This window comes from Crinia signifera, chromosome 2 (assembly GCF_055691185.1).
Source record: "Crinia signifera chromosome 2, ASM5569118v1, whole genome shotgun sequence".
NCBI classification, from domain to species: Eukaryota; Metazoa; Chordata; class Amphibia; order Anura; family Myobatrachidae; genus Crinia; species Crinia signifera.
In genome coordinates, this window is record NC_139218.1 from 163,407,575 (window position 1) to 163,428,011 (window position 20,437).

Genomic DNA, 20,437 nt, shown 5'->3' on the forward strand with positions numbered 1-20,437 from the left:
GCGTAACGTCATTTCCGGTATTGGAAAAGTTCAGAGATATGCTCTAGATCTGTTATTAATGAATAAACTTGATAATATGTGACAACAATTAAATATATAAGTGTACTGGATATGACTAATTATAAACTTAGCGTCTTATGTAATATATTTCGTTTGGGTTGATCCGGAATTAACCCGGAAGTGAAAAGATCCCTGATGTAAATGCTGTACCTATTAATTGTCTATTATTGAATTTTGTTATGTTTTTTTACTTTAACTTATTAAGATATCAAATGGGATATTCTAATCTGTCTCCGAGTATGTTTCAAGTTTTATTATGTATTGTACTTACAAGTGAATCAATTGTATATGCTAATCAGCTAAACAGGAAGTTTGGGTATAAAAACCCCCAAGGCACAGTGATTTAGACACCTTGATAAAGCTGACATAGATCAGCGAAACGCGTAGGTGCTGTGGTGCTGAGTGGATTTTACTTTCTTTATCCATACACTGGATTTCGTCACCTGCTTACTTCTCTGGACCTGAGTTCACCATCCTTGTAAAGAACCTATTTACAATTGGGACATCCTCACCGCATACATCGTAGAGGTATCTTCAAGCGTGGATAATCTTCACCTTATTTCCAAAAAGCTTCAAAACCTCCAGCGGTTTCGATTATTAAGGAACTCCCACTGGTTCACCAAGGACTCTAATCCAAAGGACTCATACCGAATCCAGAGCAGGTTCTACTGTTGGTAATCCACCACACCTAACTTTTATCCATTGTTTTTTATATATGCTTTTTTACCTATACCCGGATTATTAATATCCGGATCATTAATTAAATTTTTTTATATGTGCCAATAAATTGTTATACTTTTTCAACAAATTGATTTCACTTGCTATTTGAATTGTTATTACTGTACAGCGCTGCTATTCTTGTTTTTTTCTGTGTTTTTATAAGGGAGCTGACTACCCCCTTTCCAGCAGCTGCTTAGTTATTGAGGAAGCAGCCGGTGCCAAGCGCTCCTAAATCAACTTTGGTTGAAATACTTTTTTGCTGTAGAATCAGTTGTGACTGGAGTGGTCAGATGGTGGATGTTGGGTGATCTTGATGATGCTGTGAATGACGTCCAGTAGTAGCGAATGACAGAGCGGATGACTCGGAGTGACAGGAACTTACATATGCCCACTTGGCTAATTGAAACCCTGGGGATAACTGGAAACTTAGAATAGCCTTCTTAACATATAGTGGGAAATTTACCAATATGAAAAACCTAGTTTTTCGTATTGGTATTTCCCCTACGGCTGCATACGACTGTTTTAGTCGTATGCAAAGTCGTGTTCCGGAGGGGAAATTACAAAGCAGTCAGATACGACTGCTTTGTAACCCTCCGATGGTGTAACCATTCGTATTAGCGGCACATATATACGGCCGCTAATACGAATGTTTCTAGCAGTCTGCACGGATCAGTCAGATCCGTGCAGGCTGCAGTGTGTAAAAAAAAAATAGAAAAATAAATAAATATAAAAAAAAAAATGGCGTGGGGTCCCCCCCACAGCCGAAACCAGCACCAGGCTGACAGAGCCTTGAGCCGGTAATTAAAAATCAGGGAACCCGACAAATAGGGGTTCCCCGATTTTTAACAACCAGCCCCAGGCTCCTTCTCTGGGGCTGGTTCCCAAAATACGGGGGACAAAATGACTAGGGGTCCCCCGTATTTTAAGAACCAGCCCCAGGCAAAACCAGCCAGCAGGGTAATGCCACAGCCGGGGGGAGACTTTTTATACAAGTCCCCCCGGCCAAAGCATTCATCCCTACCGACCAGTCAGCCTGGCCAGGGGCCCTGGGGGAGTGGGCCGACTTTCTCGGCTCCTGATTGGCCGCTAGACGGTCAATAGAATTCATCCTAAGGAGAGGCGCCGAGTATGAAATATCTCAGCATCTCTCCTCAGCGCGAAGCGGAGACAGCGGGGACCGGCGACAGCTTCAACATTACCTGGATTACGTCGGACAGGGAGAAGACTTCTTCAGCGCAGGACCAGGTGAGTAGGATTTCCTTCCACAGCTCCAACATGGATTTCTTCGGACCCGGACACCGCCATGGACCTGGAGGACGACGCAGACAGCCGACATGGACCTGGAGGACGACGCAGACAGCCGACATGGACCTGGAGGACGACACAGGACATCAGGACCAGGGCTACCTACGGGATCAAGAAAGGTAAGTATCAGTATGTGTGTGATGTATGTATTAAACTTTTATTTTCATTGTGTCAGTGTGTTTATTGTACTATTTTTTTAACTGTGGAACTAATCAGCCCGATGCCTACCGCCCAGGGGCATCGGGGACAGTACCAGGCTTCAGCCTGGTCAGGTAAGTCCTGGAGGGGGGGGACCCCTTCATTGGGGGGGTCCCCACTCCCCCAGGGCCCCTGGCCAGGCTGACTGGTCGGTAGGGATGAATGCTTTGGCCGGGGGAACTTGTATAAAAAGTCTCCCCCCGGCTGTGGCATTACCCTGCTGGCTGGTTTTGCCTGGGGCTGGTTCTTAAAATACGGGGGACCCCTAGTCATTTTGTCCCCCGTATTTTGGGAACCAGCCCCAGAGCAGGAGCCTGGGGCTGGTTGTTAAAAATCGGGGAACCCCTATTTGTCGGGTTCCCTGATTTTTAATTACCGGCCCCGGCTCCATCAGCCTGGTGCTGGTTATGGCTGTGGGGGGGACCCCACGCCGTTTTTTTTATTTTTTATTATTTTTTTCTATTTTTTTACACTAAAGCCTCCACGGATCTGACTGATCCGTGTAGGCTTAAAGCAAATACGACAGGGAAAGCAAGGTGTATTTTCCTGTCGTATTTGCGTGGGTGTTTTAAAACACTTAGCAGCCGTATTATCAGTACGGCTGCTTAGTAAATCAGGAATCACCATTCTTTTGAATGGTGATTTCTGTCGTATACTATCGATGGTGTAGGACATTCGTATTTGTAAATAAAAATACGAATGTTCCATCTTTAGGAATACGAATTGTTGTATTTTTGGGATTGTAAATCCCGAAAATAAAAATTTGTAAAAAAAAGGTGTATTTCTGCCTACGAATACACCTTTTTTCTACGAATCCATTTTGGTAAATGTCCCCCATAACAGCAACTAGAAATAAATAGGCAGGCTTGGCAAATAAATACAGAATCCGGAAGATTAATCAGGCTGACTGAACCAGAGTTGGAGAATGAGGGAACAGTTGACTTGATCTGTAGGACAGACTGAAGGTGCAGACTTAAGAAATGGAGTGGTGAAGGGCTGAATAATACTGTAGATTAGAGACTGATCAGGAACTGGACCTGAGCTGAAGAATGAAGAAAGCTTCAGAATCCAGAGAATAACCAGAGGACTGGACTGGAACTGATGGCGGGGTAGAGGTACTTAATACTGGAGAATAGCCAGGAACGCTGTCTGCAGAGCAGAAGTACTTAATACCATAGAAGAACCAGGAACTGGACTGGAACTGAAGCCCCAGTCAGGGTAGTGGATAGCATTAGGTAGCAGTTAGAAAGCCGCACAGTGACATGGTAACTGGTGGTGTCTGGTCAGTAGCTTGGAAGTTGCTCAACGGCGAGTAGCTGAAGAAGTCAGTAACAGCAATGGAGCATGCCAATGAGTAAAACTGGATGACAAGGTGGATGTAACTTCAATCAGGATGAAATACAGGGATCAGGTAACAGCAACAAGTGTCCCGGGAACATAAGTCGGGTAACAACGTTGCTTGGAGCAACTTCCTAGTCCAGGAGCTGAATCTTTAAACTCCTTGCCTTGCACTGATTGGACAACTAACCAGAAGGCAACTGTAATAGCAGGAATGGACACTGAATGGGATAATCATTGCATAACGGGAGAGCTTGCATGACTTCAATTAGCAGCACAGGAACTCCTACTGAATGTATGGCAACAGAGCTGCAGGCTGGAATACCCTGAGAATATTGCAACTGTATGCCCAGCTGCTGGTGCTTATCCTTTTATAGGCAGCCTTATCTGGAACGTTCTCATGGAACACTGGGTTCCTGCAGCCAGCAGGTAGCTGATTAGGATCCTGTATAACGCGTTTCCCCACCTCTATTGAAATAATCGGCTTCCTCAGACCCAGTTCTGGCTCTATAAATTTTCCTTGCATCCACTTATATAGGGGCGTATAGGGAATTATTTACAGGAGTGGCCTAACTTGGGTGGCACAAAATCAAATATAGGCAGGACCAACACAAAAACAGGTGGGATTAACATATCACTACACCATTGTGAATGCCTTTTTATTAATATGCTTGGTAGTTAGGTGGCCTCCTTTAAGCTGCTGTGACAAACCACAAACCTCTGCATTTCAAATAATACCCCGCCTAGACTGAACACAGACCCTAAAACAGTGGTAGCCAACCCTAGCCCTCGAGAGCTACCAACAGTGCACATTTTCCAGACAACCTAGCTACTGCACAGCTGCAATCATTAATCACTGACACATTTTAAAAGATCCACAGATGGAGCTAATTAGCTCACTTGTGATTCTGTGAGGAGACCTGCAAAACATGCACTGTTGGTAGCTCTCGAGGACTAGGGTTGGCTACCCCAGCCCTAAAGCATCCATCAAGCAGACAAACAACTCATTACCATAATTCCCTGAATTTCTCAAATATCACTCCCCAGTGGGGAGCCCAGAAATGCTCCATAAATTGTTACATTACCAGATGGTGCCCACTCCTGTCCCTTTTAACAGATATTGCAATGGTTATAAATGAGTTCCCAACTTAATATTTGCAGTATCAGGTACTCTGCTCTGTGAACCAGCAAAGGCTGTTTGTGTGGAAGACAGGAGAGGGACAGGGCCACTACTCAGTAAGGTCTATGACCAATAAGCCCCTGCACTTATCTTAACCTGAAACTGTGTGTTAACAATTTGTTCAATGTTTACATTACTGTATGCTTTTCACTGCATCTCTATAAATAGATTGTTGTTTTTTTACTGAGAGACTCCGCAAGAGACCTGACATAACATGTTTTTTTTATCTCCCATCATAGATCAGGACTCCGCTGTGCCATTGTCCTATTGCTCCTAGTCAGTGTATCATGGGTTCTGGCGCTTTTGTCAATCAACAGTGATCTTCTGCTTCTACACTACATGTATGCAGGTGTTGTCTGTGCACAGGTATGGGAGTCAAAACTTTATTTATTAAAATTTTACAAAGTATTAATCAACCTAGTATAGGTGCAATTTCTCTTTCCTCCAATCTAGGGAATACTTGGCCATGGAGGTTACTTGAGGGATCTGCTAGGACTTATTTAGACTAGTATAAATTTAACGGCGTAGCTCCTACCTTCTGCAACACATGGTCTTTAGTGTGACACACTTAAGGGTGGCGCACAGCATGGTCAATTGCATTAGTAACCTGCTAGGCAGATGACCAAATGAGGCCAGGATTCTTATTTTGGTTTTGTCAAGACTTATTTTTTCATGTGGAAGGAGAGGGTAATGGTCAGTAAATTATGGTGTCTGTGCAGGCAGCGAGGACGATGCTACTTTGGCAGACTGTAGTCCCCAAAGTAAAGGGTCCAGTGATTTGATGGGAGGCGACCCATAATGTGCCTAGCGGTGGCATGACCCCAAAATTCACCCCTGGCTGCAGCCTTGTACTTTTAGATGAGTTTTTGTTTTTAAATTTATTTATAAGGTTTCTGATATTTTTGTACATGGTCTGCAGCATACATCAGAAGATCCATCAGCAATGAAGATCAGAACTGGCTGTGTGCCCTGATTTCATTCATCCTGTAGAATGGTTGCAAAAAGCAGGAACATACCTACTGTATGCCAAGTATACAACATTCATTACTGCACTACACAGCTTTCGCATATCTCCCAATACGGTGTCCTAATATGGTTCGGCTCCTGCTCTGCCGCTGACCGCAAATCTCTTCAGAGAGTGGTTTTACTGGCAAGCAAAATAACTGGGGTCGCTTTACCAAGTATTCAACATATATATGAAAACCGGCTCCTCTCAAAGGCAAAGAGTATCCTGAGAGATCCTTTGCACCCTAGTGGTAAATTGTTCTCTTTATTACCATCAAACAAGAGATATCGTTCAATTTTATGTAGAAGAAGACGGTTTGGGGAGAGTTTCTTCGCAGTGGCAATTCGTGCTCTGAATGCGGAAATAGTTGGATTTGTGCATTGATCTGGTATTCTGATGTTGTTTTCTTTTATTGTTCTCCTACGCTGTATTGTCCATATATGAATTTCGTTAAGTGTTCACTGCATGTGGGCATTTGTTGACAATAAAGATATATTTGATTGATTGTAGAGTCCGTAGTCACAGGACACCCTCATTGCCCTGCCGTGTGCGTACCCAAAGGCGGTATGGCTTCATGGAGTGATTGTAAAGCCGTGTTCACTGTGCCACCAATGTGGGGGCATGGACAGTGCTCTGTGAGCTGTTAGCCATGCCCCCTCTCTATCTCCCTGATTAGACACTGCACTATTGATGATTGTATATAATGATGTGACATCCGCAGAGATAACATACATGTTATTATCCCAATTTATTTCCTTCAATTTTATTAGTGTATCCGTAATATCTTTTAGATAAGAGGGAATGTTTTTAACCAGGGGTTGTATGTGATGGTAGATGTATAATGAGATTGCTTGTGAGGCTATCGGTTCCTGCTATGATGGTTTTGGAGGTTTGAATTCATGCTTATGGTTTTTGGGATGACGTATATAGTGGAGGCACAGCTTCTATTTACTGCTAGGCAGAGCAGAAACTAACAGGGGAGACTCCCAACTTCCCCCTCCCCCACCCCTCCACAGTGGGACACTGCCAGGCCCAAAAAAATTTGGAATGTCCTTTGAAAATCTAGACCAGTGGTGTCAAACTCATGACCCTCCAGCTGTTGTGGAACTACACATCCCAGCATGCCCTGCCACAGATTTTATATAATGTATTGCTCAAACTGTGGCTAGGCATGCTGGGACAAGTAGTTCCACAACAGCTGGAGGGCCATGAGTTTGACACCACTGATCTAGACAGTTGGGATGTATGGTTTATGCATGACCTCCTCCCCCCTTTATTAAGGATGTCTGCATGCTCCACTGATTTCCCTTAAAAAGGTAGTTCCAATCAGGTGACAGGAAGTTTTGATATCCCATCTAGTCATCAGTTAAGATATTCACTCTTTAGGTATAAAACTATTTGTATCAGTGGGTTTCTTGTAACATTTTGGGCTTGATTCAGTACGGCTCACTAAGCAGCAGTCATTCACTGCTTAGTGAATGGCTTAATGCCACTTACCCCAGCGAATCCCCTCGGAAGCATGCGAATGGATGTGTACACTGACACATCCCTTTGCATGTGCGTGAATGGTGGAACAAAAATTATTCTCTCTGACCTCTCCAGTAGAAAAGGATGTCATCTATATATCTGAGCCAGGATACCAGGTTTTGACCCCATGCCAGATGGAGATAGATGTTGTCTTCCTCCCAAAAGATTTGCGTAGCTGGGGTGAACCTGGTACCCATGGTGTTTTCTCCCTTGAAAAAGAAACTGTTATTATGTAATATGAACTGAATTCCATTTTATTTATTGTCTAGATAGCTTTTGTCAAAATACCAGGAGACTGCAACTAATCCTTTATCATGGTTGATGATTGTATATAATGATGTGACATCCGCAGAGATAACATACATGTCATTATCCCAATTTATTTCCTTCAATTTTACTAGTGTATCCGTAATATCTTTTAGATAGGAGGGAATGTTTTTATCCAGGGGTTGTATGTGATGGTTTTGGAGGTTTGAATTCATGCTTATAGTTTTTGGGAGGACGTATATGGTGGAGGTTAGTGGATTGGATGGTTAGAAATTATGTTCTTCTTCTTTAATTGATACCTTTTGGAGATGCTCTTCTAGCAGTAAAGAAAAGTAATTTTTTATTCTGGCTGTGGTATCATTGTTCAATTTATGGTATGATTGTTCGACCTCTTGTACTCGGATTTCTTCTTCACTCCAGGATTTATCCATAATAATGATGCCTCCGCCTTTGTCAGATGGTTTGACAATTATGCTCTGTTCTTCCTGTAGGCTTTTAATAGCCAGTCTTTATTTCCGTGTGAGATTCCACTACCTGATATACTTATTTTGGTTTAGGCTGGGGATGTTGTCTATAATGAGTTGAGTGAAGGTCTCAATAAAATTGCCTTTAACATGGGTAGGGTAGAAGTTGCCCTTTTTCTTAAAGGGTTGAGTCTCTTCTTCTGGAACTGGCGTTTGATTCAAGAAAAACTTTTTAAATGTAATTCTTCCGACATCTATGAAGGTTTGAAATGGGTCTATCCTGCAAGTGGGAGCAAACTTGAGGTTCCTCTGGAAGCATGTCCTAGCACTCAAATTGAAAATCTTTGGGCTTCCATAGTTCTTCCTTTTTAACATTTAATATTATGTTTCTTTGTCTCTTTTTTTTTTATCCTTTATATTTCTTGTCCCCCTTATTAACGCAATATAAAAGTAAGTAGCCACTGCCACCAATGTGAAACAGACTACCCACAATATACAGTATACATTGCTGGCACAGCAATCTTTTATGCTGACATTCTTGCGGTGTTTTATACCGCCTATTGCGGTACGTTACCCCTTGCTATTGGGGACGTTCTTTTCATTTAATAAAACCAAATTTTAAACTGGTAATGCACTATGGAGCGCCCGTTTGCTTTATTCTAGATATATATATATATATATATATATATATATTTAGTTTTTTATTGCTGGCGCAGGCCAGCAATGTATACTCCATCGCCACCACTGCCCACCAATGTATATATAAAATCTGGTAAGGAATATACATTGCTGGCACAGTCCAGCAAGGTATATACAGATAGAGCCATCCTCATCTATCCCTTTATAAGGGTTAATGAGTGAGTAATAGGATTACTCTGCTAATCCCCTACTCTATTGTTCTATGTATTGTACTGCAGCTGAGGACAATAGGGCTTGGCTCACCATGGCTATCCAGAGAAGGCTGCCATTAACTGCTTATTCCTATACGTTGGTGGGCAGTGGTGCCAGTAATGTATATATGGAACCCTTGGAAAAAAAAACCAGACCATTATGTAAATAGCCTTTTATAATGAAAGATTTTCAGCAATGTCTTTCACCTCCTGAAAATCTCATGCTCTTTGGGAAAATAGCCATAAGGGGGTGACCTATTTGCTGAGCTGCATATATTCGCAGCCTAGAGAGTATCTAAATGCCGACTGCCGCCCGTCGAATGTCTGATTGTCTTGGTTGCACATGGGTGTATTTTTGATCTCCAAACCCTTGGGTATTGTGTTCTGATCTATGTACCATTGGAGTGCAAATATATACCACCACAATTTTTTTTTTTGTTCAATAATTTTTCGAGTATGAAGATGCTGGTACAGATTTTTTGTCCTTGATTTAATTTGTTTGCTGTGTGATCAAACTGAGAGAAGGTATCCCTATCCCTATCTATTCATGTGTTTCTGTAGTCTAGGATTCCCATGAATGATTAATGGTGTTGTGTAGCCACTCCTGGTATGTGCAGCAGTACAGGTGGACAGTTTACATGAATTCTAGAGTACTGCGCTTTATCAGAGTTGGGGGTTTGAGGAGGTGCACGGGTAGCTGCAGCTGAGTTGTACAAACCCCTAGTTACATTTTGGAGATGGAGTAATAGCGCACTCAGGTAATATGTTTAGGATGGGGAAGGCAAAATGAGGTATGAAGATGTTGGGGTATGCACATGCTTATATGATCTAGCTGCTGGTGCTTCTAAACAATATTGGAGCTGTACATGACAAACAACCAGTGACCATTGCTGGTGTGGATATTTTTCATTTATTAATGTTTATACAATTCAAGATATCTCCTGAGGCTGATCCTCATGTCTCACAGGAGGACCACCACAGTGTCACTCTGGAGAGACCTAGGGGACTCAATTAGGCCTTGTACAGCAGTCTAGATCACAAAACAAGGACAATGTATGTAATATAATACATACTCTGGTATTTACCGCATTCCTTGTCATGTGGCTCCCTATTGAACTCAGCAGGTTGTTTTCCAATTCTGTTAGGCTCCCATTAAATCTGTGTCAGTTTAGTCCTCTGTTTACCAACAGGTTCAACGCTTTATTTATTTCCGGTATTTGTATCAACCGGTCAGTCGGAAAGTCTTCCATTCATATCTTTCTGAATGGGCGGTTTTTGTATGTTCCATGGTCCAGTGTCCCCATATTGGATAAAAGTTAAAACTGGATTTTTGTTAAATCCTTTTCTGTCTGTCTATCTGGGGAACGTTACATCCACACCCATACACTCAGTTTTTGTTTGTGGGTTTGCTGTAGTTGCTTTGTAAGTTACTGTACATTAGGTAGTCCACCCTTGATTTAGGGCTACTTTTGAAGTTGTACTGCAGACCACAGGTTGCAGAAGGCAAGAGATCATAGTGATGGAGCAACTAATTAAGCATCAGTTCCTATGGATCCCTCAAGCAACACCCATGGTCCAGTGTCCCCAAGATGGAATCTGAGAAAGTGATATAAGAGTAAGTACAAAAATCAAGTTTTTGCATCTTGGTAAAACCATATTCTACTGAAAAGGGTGGATAGGTAAGGTTTAAAATGTGTGTTGTTGTAATACATAAATGCATTTCGCTCAGTATGTTATATATTTAAAAAACAATATTTTCTCTGCATGCAAATCAAATACAATCGAATATATAATGCATTTGCATCACTTCCATTACAACATGGATTGTGAACTGTAGCTGGCTTTTTCTTGTAATATATGAAGGAGGCTCAATGTTTTCTTGGCCCTTATGATGATGATCTAATATTAATGTTTATCCTGGCAGGGTCCTCTTATCTTCATGATCAAAGTGATATTTAACAAAGATGCCTTCAGGGCACTTAAGCGTACTGTCATTAGGGTGAATGAACCTAGTGTTGTGACAAAATCGACATTAATCACGGTAAGACTTTTACTTGTCTGATTTTATTTCTTAATACAGGTGTGATATAATTTACATTCATTTGATTTATTGATCATTTCAAAAATTCTCTTGTAGTCACATACAGGTAGTACTTCTAAAGATGGCCACTTTTATCACTTGCCATATTGTTCTTCAACGGGCTCCTTACATAGTTCACTTGAATCAAGAGGGAGTCGTTGTTACTTGCCATTCCTGTTAAGGTGAGACTGCTTTCAAGTCTAAGAAAATTATTTGAATTTACAAATCTGTATCTTTAAAATTGCCAAGACTTATTACAAAAGTATTTTATAATGGCCAGAGGTTTAACAAATTACAAAAGTTGTCTGCGAGGTAAGATTACCAGGAGTCCAGGGCTATGTATATCACATTAAAATGCAAACCTAATGGCCCCCATACACTTTTCTACTTGTGTTATGGACAAATCTGACCTGATTTACGTTCAACTTTCCCTGCAGCCCCCTGTGAGGGCTCACATACGATTTGGCGCTTGAAGTGCCATTTTTTACATGTGATAAATTGCATGTGATTTTTCACATGTAAAAAGTGCCTACATTACCAGGGAAGTTGACTGTTCAAATGAATGGATGGCCACTGATTACCTGAAAGAGCCAATCAATGGTTGTCCATTCATTTGAATGAAAGTTTTGGTAGCTGTGGGTGGGCTCCCACCTCCTAGCCACCCGCTGCTACCACAGTGCAGCCTGTTCCCCGGAAGGATGCAGTGCGGGGAGAGCACCTCTTCTGCCCAGTGCTTCTTAGCTTTACAGACTAGAGGTGTGGGCCAGTGTTGGCATCTCTGGCACACAACTACAGACCTGATCGACTGTGATACATCACTCGTGCCAAAAAGCACCAGCGATGTACCATTGATGGGTCCAATTTCGACCCATCTTATGGTCTGCCTGTCTGACCTCCGACTCCGATCTGATGCCACATGGGACAACACATCAGACTGTATGGTAAATGCATCCAATTTTGGCTAATTTCACCTGATTTTTTGGCCCGATCCATCAGAATCACGTGTATGGTGGCCTTTAGCCTTCATCTGTGGCCTCCAGCCTGTTCCTACTTTAATTTCATATTTAATTGTTATTTCTTCTAATATGTATTTAAATTGCATGTTGATAAATTACAGATAGGTTACTGTCTATTAAATGAACTTAGGGCCTTATTCTAGTTCACTCTTGGAGACAAATTCCTTCTTGCCTGTACAAAACCATGTGCACTGCAGGGGGGCAGATGTAAAATGTGCAGATGTAAAATAGAATTAGATTTGGTGAGTTATTTTGTTTCTGTGCTGGGAAAATACTGACTGCTTTATTTTTACACTGCAATATAGATCTCACTTTGAAGAAAACCCCACCCAAATCGAATTCTCTCTGCACATGTTACATCTGCCCCTCCTGCAGTGCACATGGTTTTGTCCAGCTAAGAAGGAATTTGCCTCTAAGAGTGAAGTAGAATAAGGCCCTTAGTTACATAGTAGATAAGGCTAAATAAAGATTTGTGTCCATCGAGTTCAACCTAGGTTTTAATAGCTTATCCCTTTTTATATTTAGTGTATTCAGATGTTTTTGTTTTGTTTTGTTTTGTTTTTAAAGACAGATTATGATTCTTACTTGTACTCCTGGATGTTTTTAACCAATAAATGTTTATCCAACCTTATTTTAAATGTATTTATTGTGTCAGCCGACCTCACCCGGAAGAGAGTTCCATAGTTTAACTGACCTGACTGTAAATAAATGTTTCCTTCTAAGCGAACAAAATCTTCTTTCTTCCAATCTAAACTCGTACCCACGTGTCCTAGAGTCCTTCCTTGCAGTAAAAAGGGAGCTTGACAGATCCTTATATTGGCCCCGATATATTTGTACATGTTGAGCATGTCCCCCCTTAAACATGTCTTCTCTAGTGTAAACAGTCCCAGTTTGTTCAATCTGTCCTCGTAGCTTAAATTTTCCATTCCCTTAATTAGCTTTGTTGCTCTTCTTTGTTTTTTTCCAATTCTATGATGTCCTTTTTATAATGTGGAGCACCAAATTGTACTCCATATTCAAGGTGTGGTCTAACGAATGCCTTGAACAGTGGCAGAATTACTTTTGAGTCCCTAGTTTCCATACCCCTTTTTATACATGCTAGAATTCTGTTGGCCTTTTTTGTTGTTATGTGGCATTGAGCACTACACCCCAATTTGTTATCTATTTGGACTCCTATATCCTTTTCCAGTACTGAATTACCCAATGCCTTCCTGCTTAGAATATAACTAGCACACTGGTTATGTCTCCCAAGGTGCATAACCTTGCATTTATCTACATTGAACCTCATCTTCCACTTTTTCGCCCACTCATCTAGTTTATTAACCCCTTCCTGACACAGCATGTTTTTGCATTCCTGACAGAGCCCTTTTTTTCAAATCTGACATGTATCACTTAAGTGGGGATAACTTTTTTTTGCTTTTACTTATCCCAGTGATTTTGAGATTGTTTTTTCGTGACACATTGTACTTCAAGTTAGTGGTAAATTTTGGGCGATACAGTCTGTGTTTTTTTGTGAAAAATACCAAAATGTCGGAAAAAAATGGAAAATTTAGCAATTTGCAAAATGTTAAATTTTCTGCTTGTGAGACAAATAATCATACCACTCAAAATAGTTAATAACTAACATAGACCATATGTCTACTTTATGTTTCCATCATTATTTCAACTTCCTTTTAATTTTTTTGGACACTAGGAGGCTTACAATATGAATAGCAAATTTTCAAATTTTCAAGAAAATTTCAAACACTGATTTTTTTAGGGACCAGTTCAGTTCTGATGTGACTTTGAGGGACTTGTATGTGAGACACCCCCATAAATGATGCCATTTCAAAAACTGCACCCCTCACAGTATTCAAAACAGCATTTTGGAAGTTTGTTAACCCTTTAGGTGTTTCACAGGAATTAAAACAAAGTGTAGGTGAAATTTCAAAATTTCATTTTTTTTGCAGATTTGCAATTTTAATACATTTTTCTAAGGAACACAGTACATTTTACTAGAGAAATGTGACTAAAAATTGATTCCCCCAATTCTTTTGTTTTCATAAATATCCTATATGTGGCCCTAGTGTGCACGTTGACCAAACCACAGGCTTCATAATAGAAGGAGCACCTACTTGATTTTGGAGCCTCCTTTTTATGAGATTATTTTTTAGGCACCATGTAGGTTTCTAGGCACCATAAGATGCTAAAAGTTAGGAACCCCCCCACAAGTGACCCCATTTTGCAAACTACACCCCTCAGGGAATTTATCTAGGGGTATAGTGTACATTTCAAACCCCCAGGGGTTTCACCAATTGTGGTACAACTGGGCAGTGAAAATGAAAAATTATTTTCTTTACACAAAAATGCAGTTCTGGCTCAAAATTTGTCATTTTCACAAGGAATGAAGGAGACAAAGCACCCCAAAATCTGTGCCCCAATTTCTCCCGAGTACGGCAATGCCTCACATGTGACCAAAAAATACCAGTTGGGTGCATGGCAGGACTCAGAAGGGAAGGAGTGATTTTTGGATTTTGCAGCTCAGATTCTGGTGGAATGTTGGTGGGTGCTATGTCGCATTAGCAAGACCCCCGAAGCACCAATACAGTGGAACCCCCCCACAAGTGACCCCATTTTGCAAACTACACCCCTCAGGGAATTCATCTAGGGGTATAGTGTACATTTCAAACCCCCAGGGGTTTCACCAATTTTGATACAACTGGGCTGTGCAACTGAAAAATTACATTTTTTACACAAAAATGCAGTTCTGGCTCAAAATTTGTCATTTTCACAAGGAATGAAGGAGACAAAGCACCCCAAAATCTGTGCCCCAATTTCTCCCGAGTACGTCAATGCCTCACATGTGACCAAAAAATACCAGTTGGGTGCATGGCAGGACTCAGAAGGGAAGGAGTGATTTTTGGATTTTGCAGCTCAGATTCTGGTGGAATGTTGGTGGGTGCTATGTCGCATTAGCAAGACCCCCGAAGCACCAATACAGTGGAACCCCCCCACAAGTGACCCCATTTTGCAAACTAAACCCCTCAGGGAATTCATCTAGGGGTATAGTGTACATTTCAAACCCCCAGGGGTTTCACCAATTTTGATACAACTGGGCTGTGCAACTGAAAAATTACATTTTTTACACAAAAATGCAGTTCTGGCTCAAAATTTTTCATTTTCACAAGGAATGAAGGAGACAAAGCACCCCAAAATCTGTGCCCCGATTTCTCCCGAGTACGGCAATGCCTCACATGTGACCAAAAAATACCAGTTGGGTGCATGGCAGGACTCAGAAGGGAAGGAGTGATTTTTGGATTTTGCAGCTCAGATTCTGGTGGAATTTTGGTGGGTGCTATGTCGCATTAGCAAGACCCCCGAAGCACCAATACAGTGGAACCCCCCCACAAGTGACCCCATTTTGCAAACTACACCCCTCAGGGAATTCATCTAGGGGTATAGTGTACATTTCAAACCCCCAGGGGTTTCACCAATTTTGATACAACTGGGCTGTGCAACTGAAAAATTACATTTTTTACACAAAAATGCAGTTCTGGTTCAAAATTTTTCATTTTCACAAGGAATGAAGGAGACAAAGCACCCCAAAATCTGTGCCCCGATTTCTCCCGAGTACGGCAATGCCTCACATGTGACCAAAAAATACCAGTTGGGTGCATGGCAGGACTCAGAAGGGAAGGAGTGATTTTTGGATTTTGCAGCTCAGATTCTGGTGGAATGTTGGTGGGTGCTATGTCGCATTAGCAAGACCCCCGAAGCACCAATACAGTGGAACCCCCCCACAAGTGACCCCATTTTGCAAACTACACCCCTCAGGGAATTCATCTAGGGGTAAAGTGTACATTTCAAACCCCCAGGGGTTTCACCAATTTTGATACAACTGGGCTGTGCAACTGAAAAATTAAATTTTTTACACAAAAATGCAGTTCTGGCTCAAAATTTTTCATTTTCACAAGGAATGAAGGAGACAAAGCACCCCAAAATCTGTGCCCCAATTTCTCCCGAGTACGTCAATGCCTCACATGTGACCAAAAAATACCAGTTGGGTGCATGGCAGGACTCAGAAGGGAAGGAGTGATTTTTGGATTTTGCAGCTCAGATTCTGGTGGAATGTTGGTGGGTGCTATGTCGCATTAGCAGGACCCCCGAAGCACCAATACAGTGGAACCCTCCCACAAGTGACCCCATTTTGCAAACTACACCCCTCAGGGAATTCATCTAGGGGTATAGTGTACATTTCAAACCCCCAGGGGTTTCACCAATTTTGATACAACTGGGATGTGAAAATGAAAAATTACATTTTTTTACACAAAAATGCAGTTCTGGCTCCAAATTTGTCATTTTCACAAGGAATGAAGGAGACAAAGCACCCCAAAATCTTTGCCCCAATTTCTCCCGAGTACGGCAATGCCTCACATGTGACCAAAAAATACCAGTTGGGTGCATGGCAGGACTCAGAAGGGAAGGAGTGATTTTTGGATTTTGCAGCTCAGATTCTGGTGGAATGTTGGTGGGTGCTATGTCGCATTAGCAAGACCCCCGAAGCACCAATACAGTGGAACCCCCCCACAAGTGACCCCATTTTGCAAACTACACCCCTCAGGGAATTCATCTAGGGGTATAGTGTACATTTCAAACCCCCAGGGGTTTCACCAATTTTGATACAACTGGGCTGTGCAACTGAAAAATTACATTTTTTACACAAAAATGCAGTTCTGGCTCAAAATTTTTCATTTTCACAAGGAATGAAGGAGACAAAGCACCCCAAAATCTGTGCCCCGATTTCTCCCGAGTACGGCAATGCCTCACATGTGACCAAAAAATACCAGTTGGGTGCATGGCAGGACTCAGAAGGGAAGGAGTGATTTTTGGATTTTGCAGCTCAGATTCTGGTGGAATTTTGGTGGGTGCTATGTCGCATTAGCAAGACCCCCGAAGCACCAATACAGTGGAACCCCCCCACAAGTGACCCCATTTTGCAAACTACACCCCTCAGGGAATTCATCTAGGGGTATAGTGTACATTTCAAACCCCCAGGGGTTTCACCAATTTTGATACAACTGGGCTGTGCAACTGAAAAATTACATTTTTTACACAAAAATGCAGTTCTGGCTCAAAATTTTTCATTTTCACAAGGAATGAAGGAGACAAAGCACCCCAAAATCTGTGCCCCAATTTCTCCCGAGTACGGCAATGCTTCATGTGTGACCAAAAAATGGCAGGACTCAGAAGGGAAGGAGTGATATTTGGATTTTGCAGCTCAGATTCTGGTGGAATTTTGGTGGGTGCTATGTCGCATTAGCAAGACCCCCGAAGCACCAATACAGTGGAACCCCCCCACAAGTGACCCCATTTTGCAAACTACACCCCTCAGGGAATTCTTCTAGGGGTATAGTGTACATTTCAAACCCCCAGGGGTTTCACCAATTTTGATACAACTGGGCAGTGAAAATGAAAAATTACATTTTTTTACACAAAAATGCAGTTCTGGCTCAAAATTTTTCATTTTCATAAGGTATGAAGGAGAAAAAGCACCCCAAAATCTGTGCCCCAATTTCTCCCGAGTACGGCAATGCCTCACATGTGACCAAAAAATACCAGTTGGGTGCATGGCAGGACTCAGAAGGGAAGGAGTGATTTTTGGATTTTGCAGCTCAGATTCTGGTGGAATGTTGGTGGGTGCTATGTCGCATTATCAAGACCCCCGAAGCACCAATACAGTGGAACCCCCCCACAAGTGACCCCATTTTGCAAACTACACCCCTCAGGGAATTCATCTAGGGGTATAGTGTACATTTCAAACCCCCAGGGGTTTCACCAATTTTGATACAACTGGGCAGTGAAAATGAAAAATTACATTTTTTTACACAAAAATGCAGTTCTGGCTCCAAATTTGTCATTTTCACAAGGAATGAAGGAGACAAAGCACCCCAAAATCTGTGCCCCAATTTCTCCCGAGTACGGCAATGCCTCACATGTGACCAAAAAATACCAGTTGGGTGCATGGCAGGACTCAGAAGGGAAGGAGTGATTTTTGGATTTTGCAGCTCAGATTCTGGTGGAATGTTGGTGGGTGCTATGTCGCATTAGCAAGACCCCCGAAGCACCAATACAGTGGAACCCCCCACAAGTGACCCCATTTTGCAAACTACACCCCTCAGGGAATTCATCTAGGGGTATAGTGTACATTTCAAACCCCCAGGGGTTTCACCAATTTTGATACAACTGGGCTGTGCAACTGAAAAATTACATTTTTTACACAAAAATGCAGTTCTGGCTCAAAATTTTTCATTTTCACAAGGAATGAAGGAGACAAAGCACCCCAAAATCTGTGCCCCGATTTCTCCCGAGTACGGCAATGCCTCACATGTGACCAAAAAATACCAGTTGGGTGCATGGCAGGACTCAGAAGGGAAGGAGTGATTTTTGGATTTTGCAGCTCAGATTCTGGTGGAATTTTGGTGGGTGCTATGTCGCATTAGCAAGACTCCCGAAGCACCAATACAGTGGAACCCCCCCACAAGTGACCCCATTTTGCAAACTACACCCCTCAGGGAATTCATCTAGGGGTATAGTGTACATTTCAAACCCCCAGGGGTTTCACCAATTTTGATACAACTGGGCTGTGCAACTGAAAAATTACATTTTTTACACAAAAATGCAGTTCTGGCTCAAAATTTTTCATTTTCACAAGGAATGAAGGAGACAAAGCACCCCAAAATCTGTGCCCCGATTTCTCCCGAGTACGGCAATGCCTCACATGTGACCAAAAAATACCAGTTGGGTGCATGGCAGGACTCAGAAGGGAAGGAGTGATTTTTGGATTTTGCAGCTCAGATTCTGGTGGAATGTTGGTGGGTGCTATGTCGCATTAGCAAGACCCCCGAAGCACCAATACAGTGGAACCCCCCCACAAGTGACCCCATTTTGCAAACTACACCCCTCAGGGAATTCATCTAGGGGTATAGTGTACATTTCAAACCCCCAGGGGTTTCACCAATTTTGATACAACTGGGCTGTGCAACTGAAAAATTACATTTTTTACACAAAAATGCAGTTCTGGCTCAAAATTTTTCATTTTCACAAGGAATGAAGGAGACAAAGCACCCCAAAATCTGTGCCCCAATTTCTCCCGAGTACGTCAATGCCTCACATGTGACCAAAAAATACCAGTTGGGTGCATGGCAGGACTCAGAAGGGAAGGAGTGATTTTTGGATTTTGCAGCTCAGATTCTGGTGGAATGTTGGTGGGTGCTATGTCGCATTAGCAAGACCCCCGAAGCACCAATACAGTGGAACCCCCCCACAAGTGACCCCATTTTGCAAACTACACCCCTCAGGGAATTCATCTAGGGGTATAGTGTACATTTCAAACCCCCAGGGGTTTCACCAATTTTGATACAACTGGTCTGTGCAACTTAAAAATTACATTTTTTACACAAAAATGCAGTTCTGGCTCAAAATTTTTCATTTTCACAAGGAATGAAGGAGACAAAGCACCCCAAAATCTGTGCCCCGATTTCTCCCGAGTACGGCAATGCCTCACATGTGACCAAAAAATACCAGTTGGGTGCATGGCAGGACTCAGAAGGGAAGGAGTGATTTTTGGATTTTGCAGCTCAGATTCTGGTGGAATGTTGGTGGGTGCTATGTCGCATTATCAAGACCCCCGAAGCACCAATACAGTGGAACCCCCCCACAAGTGACCCCATTTTGCAAACTACACCCCTCAGGGAATTCATCTAGGGGTATAGTGTACATTTCAAACCCCCAGGGGTTTCACCAATTTTGATACAACTGGGCAGTGAAAATGAAAAGTTACATTTTTTTACACAAAAATGCAGTTCTGGCTCAAAATTTTTCATTTTCATAAGGTATGAAGGAGAAAAAGCACCCCAAAATCTGTGCCCCAATTTCTCCCGAGTACGGCAATGCTTCATGTGTGACCAAAAAATGGCAGGACTCAGAAGGGAAGGAGTGATATTTGGATTTTGCAGCTCAGATTCTGGTGGAATTTTGGTGGGTGCTATGTCGCATTAGCAAGACCCCCGAAGCACCAATACAGTGGAACCCCCCCACAAGTGACCCCATTTTGCAAACTACACCCCTCAGGGAATTCATCTAGGTGTATAGTGTACATTTCAAACCCCCAGGGGTTTCACCAATTTTGATACAACTGGGCAGTGAAAATGAAAAGTTACATTTTTTTACACAAAAATGCAGTTCTGGCTCAAAATTTTTCATTTTCATAAGGTATGAAGGAGAAAAAGCACCCCAAAATCTGTGCCCCAATTTCTCCCGAGTACGGCAATGCCTCACATGTGACCAAAAAATACCAGTTGGGTGCATGGCAGGACTCAGAAGGGAAGGAGTGATTTTTGGATTTTGC

General features: G+C 42.2%; 1 protein-coding gene across 3 annotated transcripts in view; it reads left to right on the forward strand.

Annotated features, from left to right (window-relative positions):
* LOC146060192 (cadherin EGF LAG seven-pass G-type receptor 2-like) overlaps window positions 1–20,437 on the forward strand; it is a 264,989-nt gene that overhangs the window by 216,586 nt on the left and 27,966 nt on the right. For 2 of the 3 annotated variants that reach the window (XM_083173156.1, XM_083173155.1), the window contains exons 29-31: window positions 5,041–5,167; window positions 10,880–10,996; window positions 11,093–11,217. In XM_083173156.1, the coding sequence (XP_083029282.1) occupies window positions 5,041–5,167; window positions 10,880–10,996; window positions 11,093–11,217 (369 nt within the window). Of the gene's footprint in view, window positions 1–5,040; window positions 5,169–10,879; window positions 10,997–11,092; window positions 11,218–20,437 lie in introns of those variants that run through there. The other variant, XM_083173157.1, reaches the window with a different exon arrangement.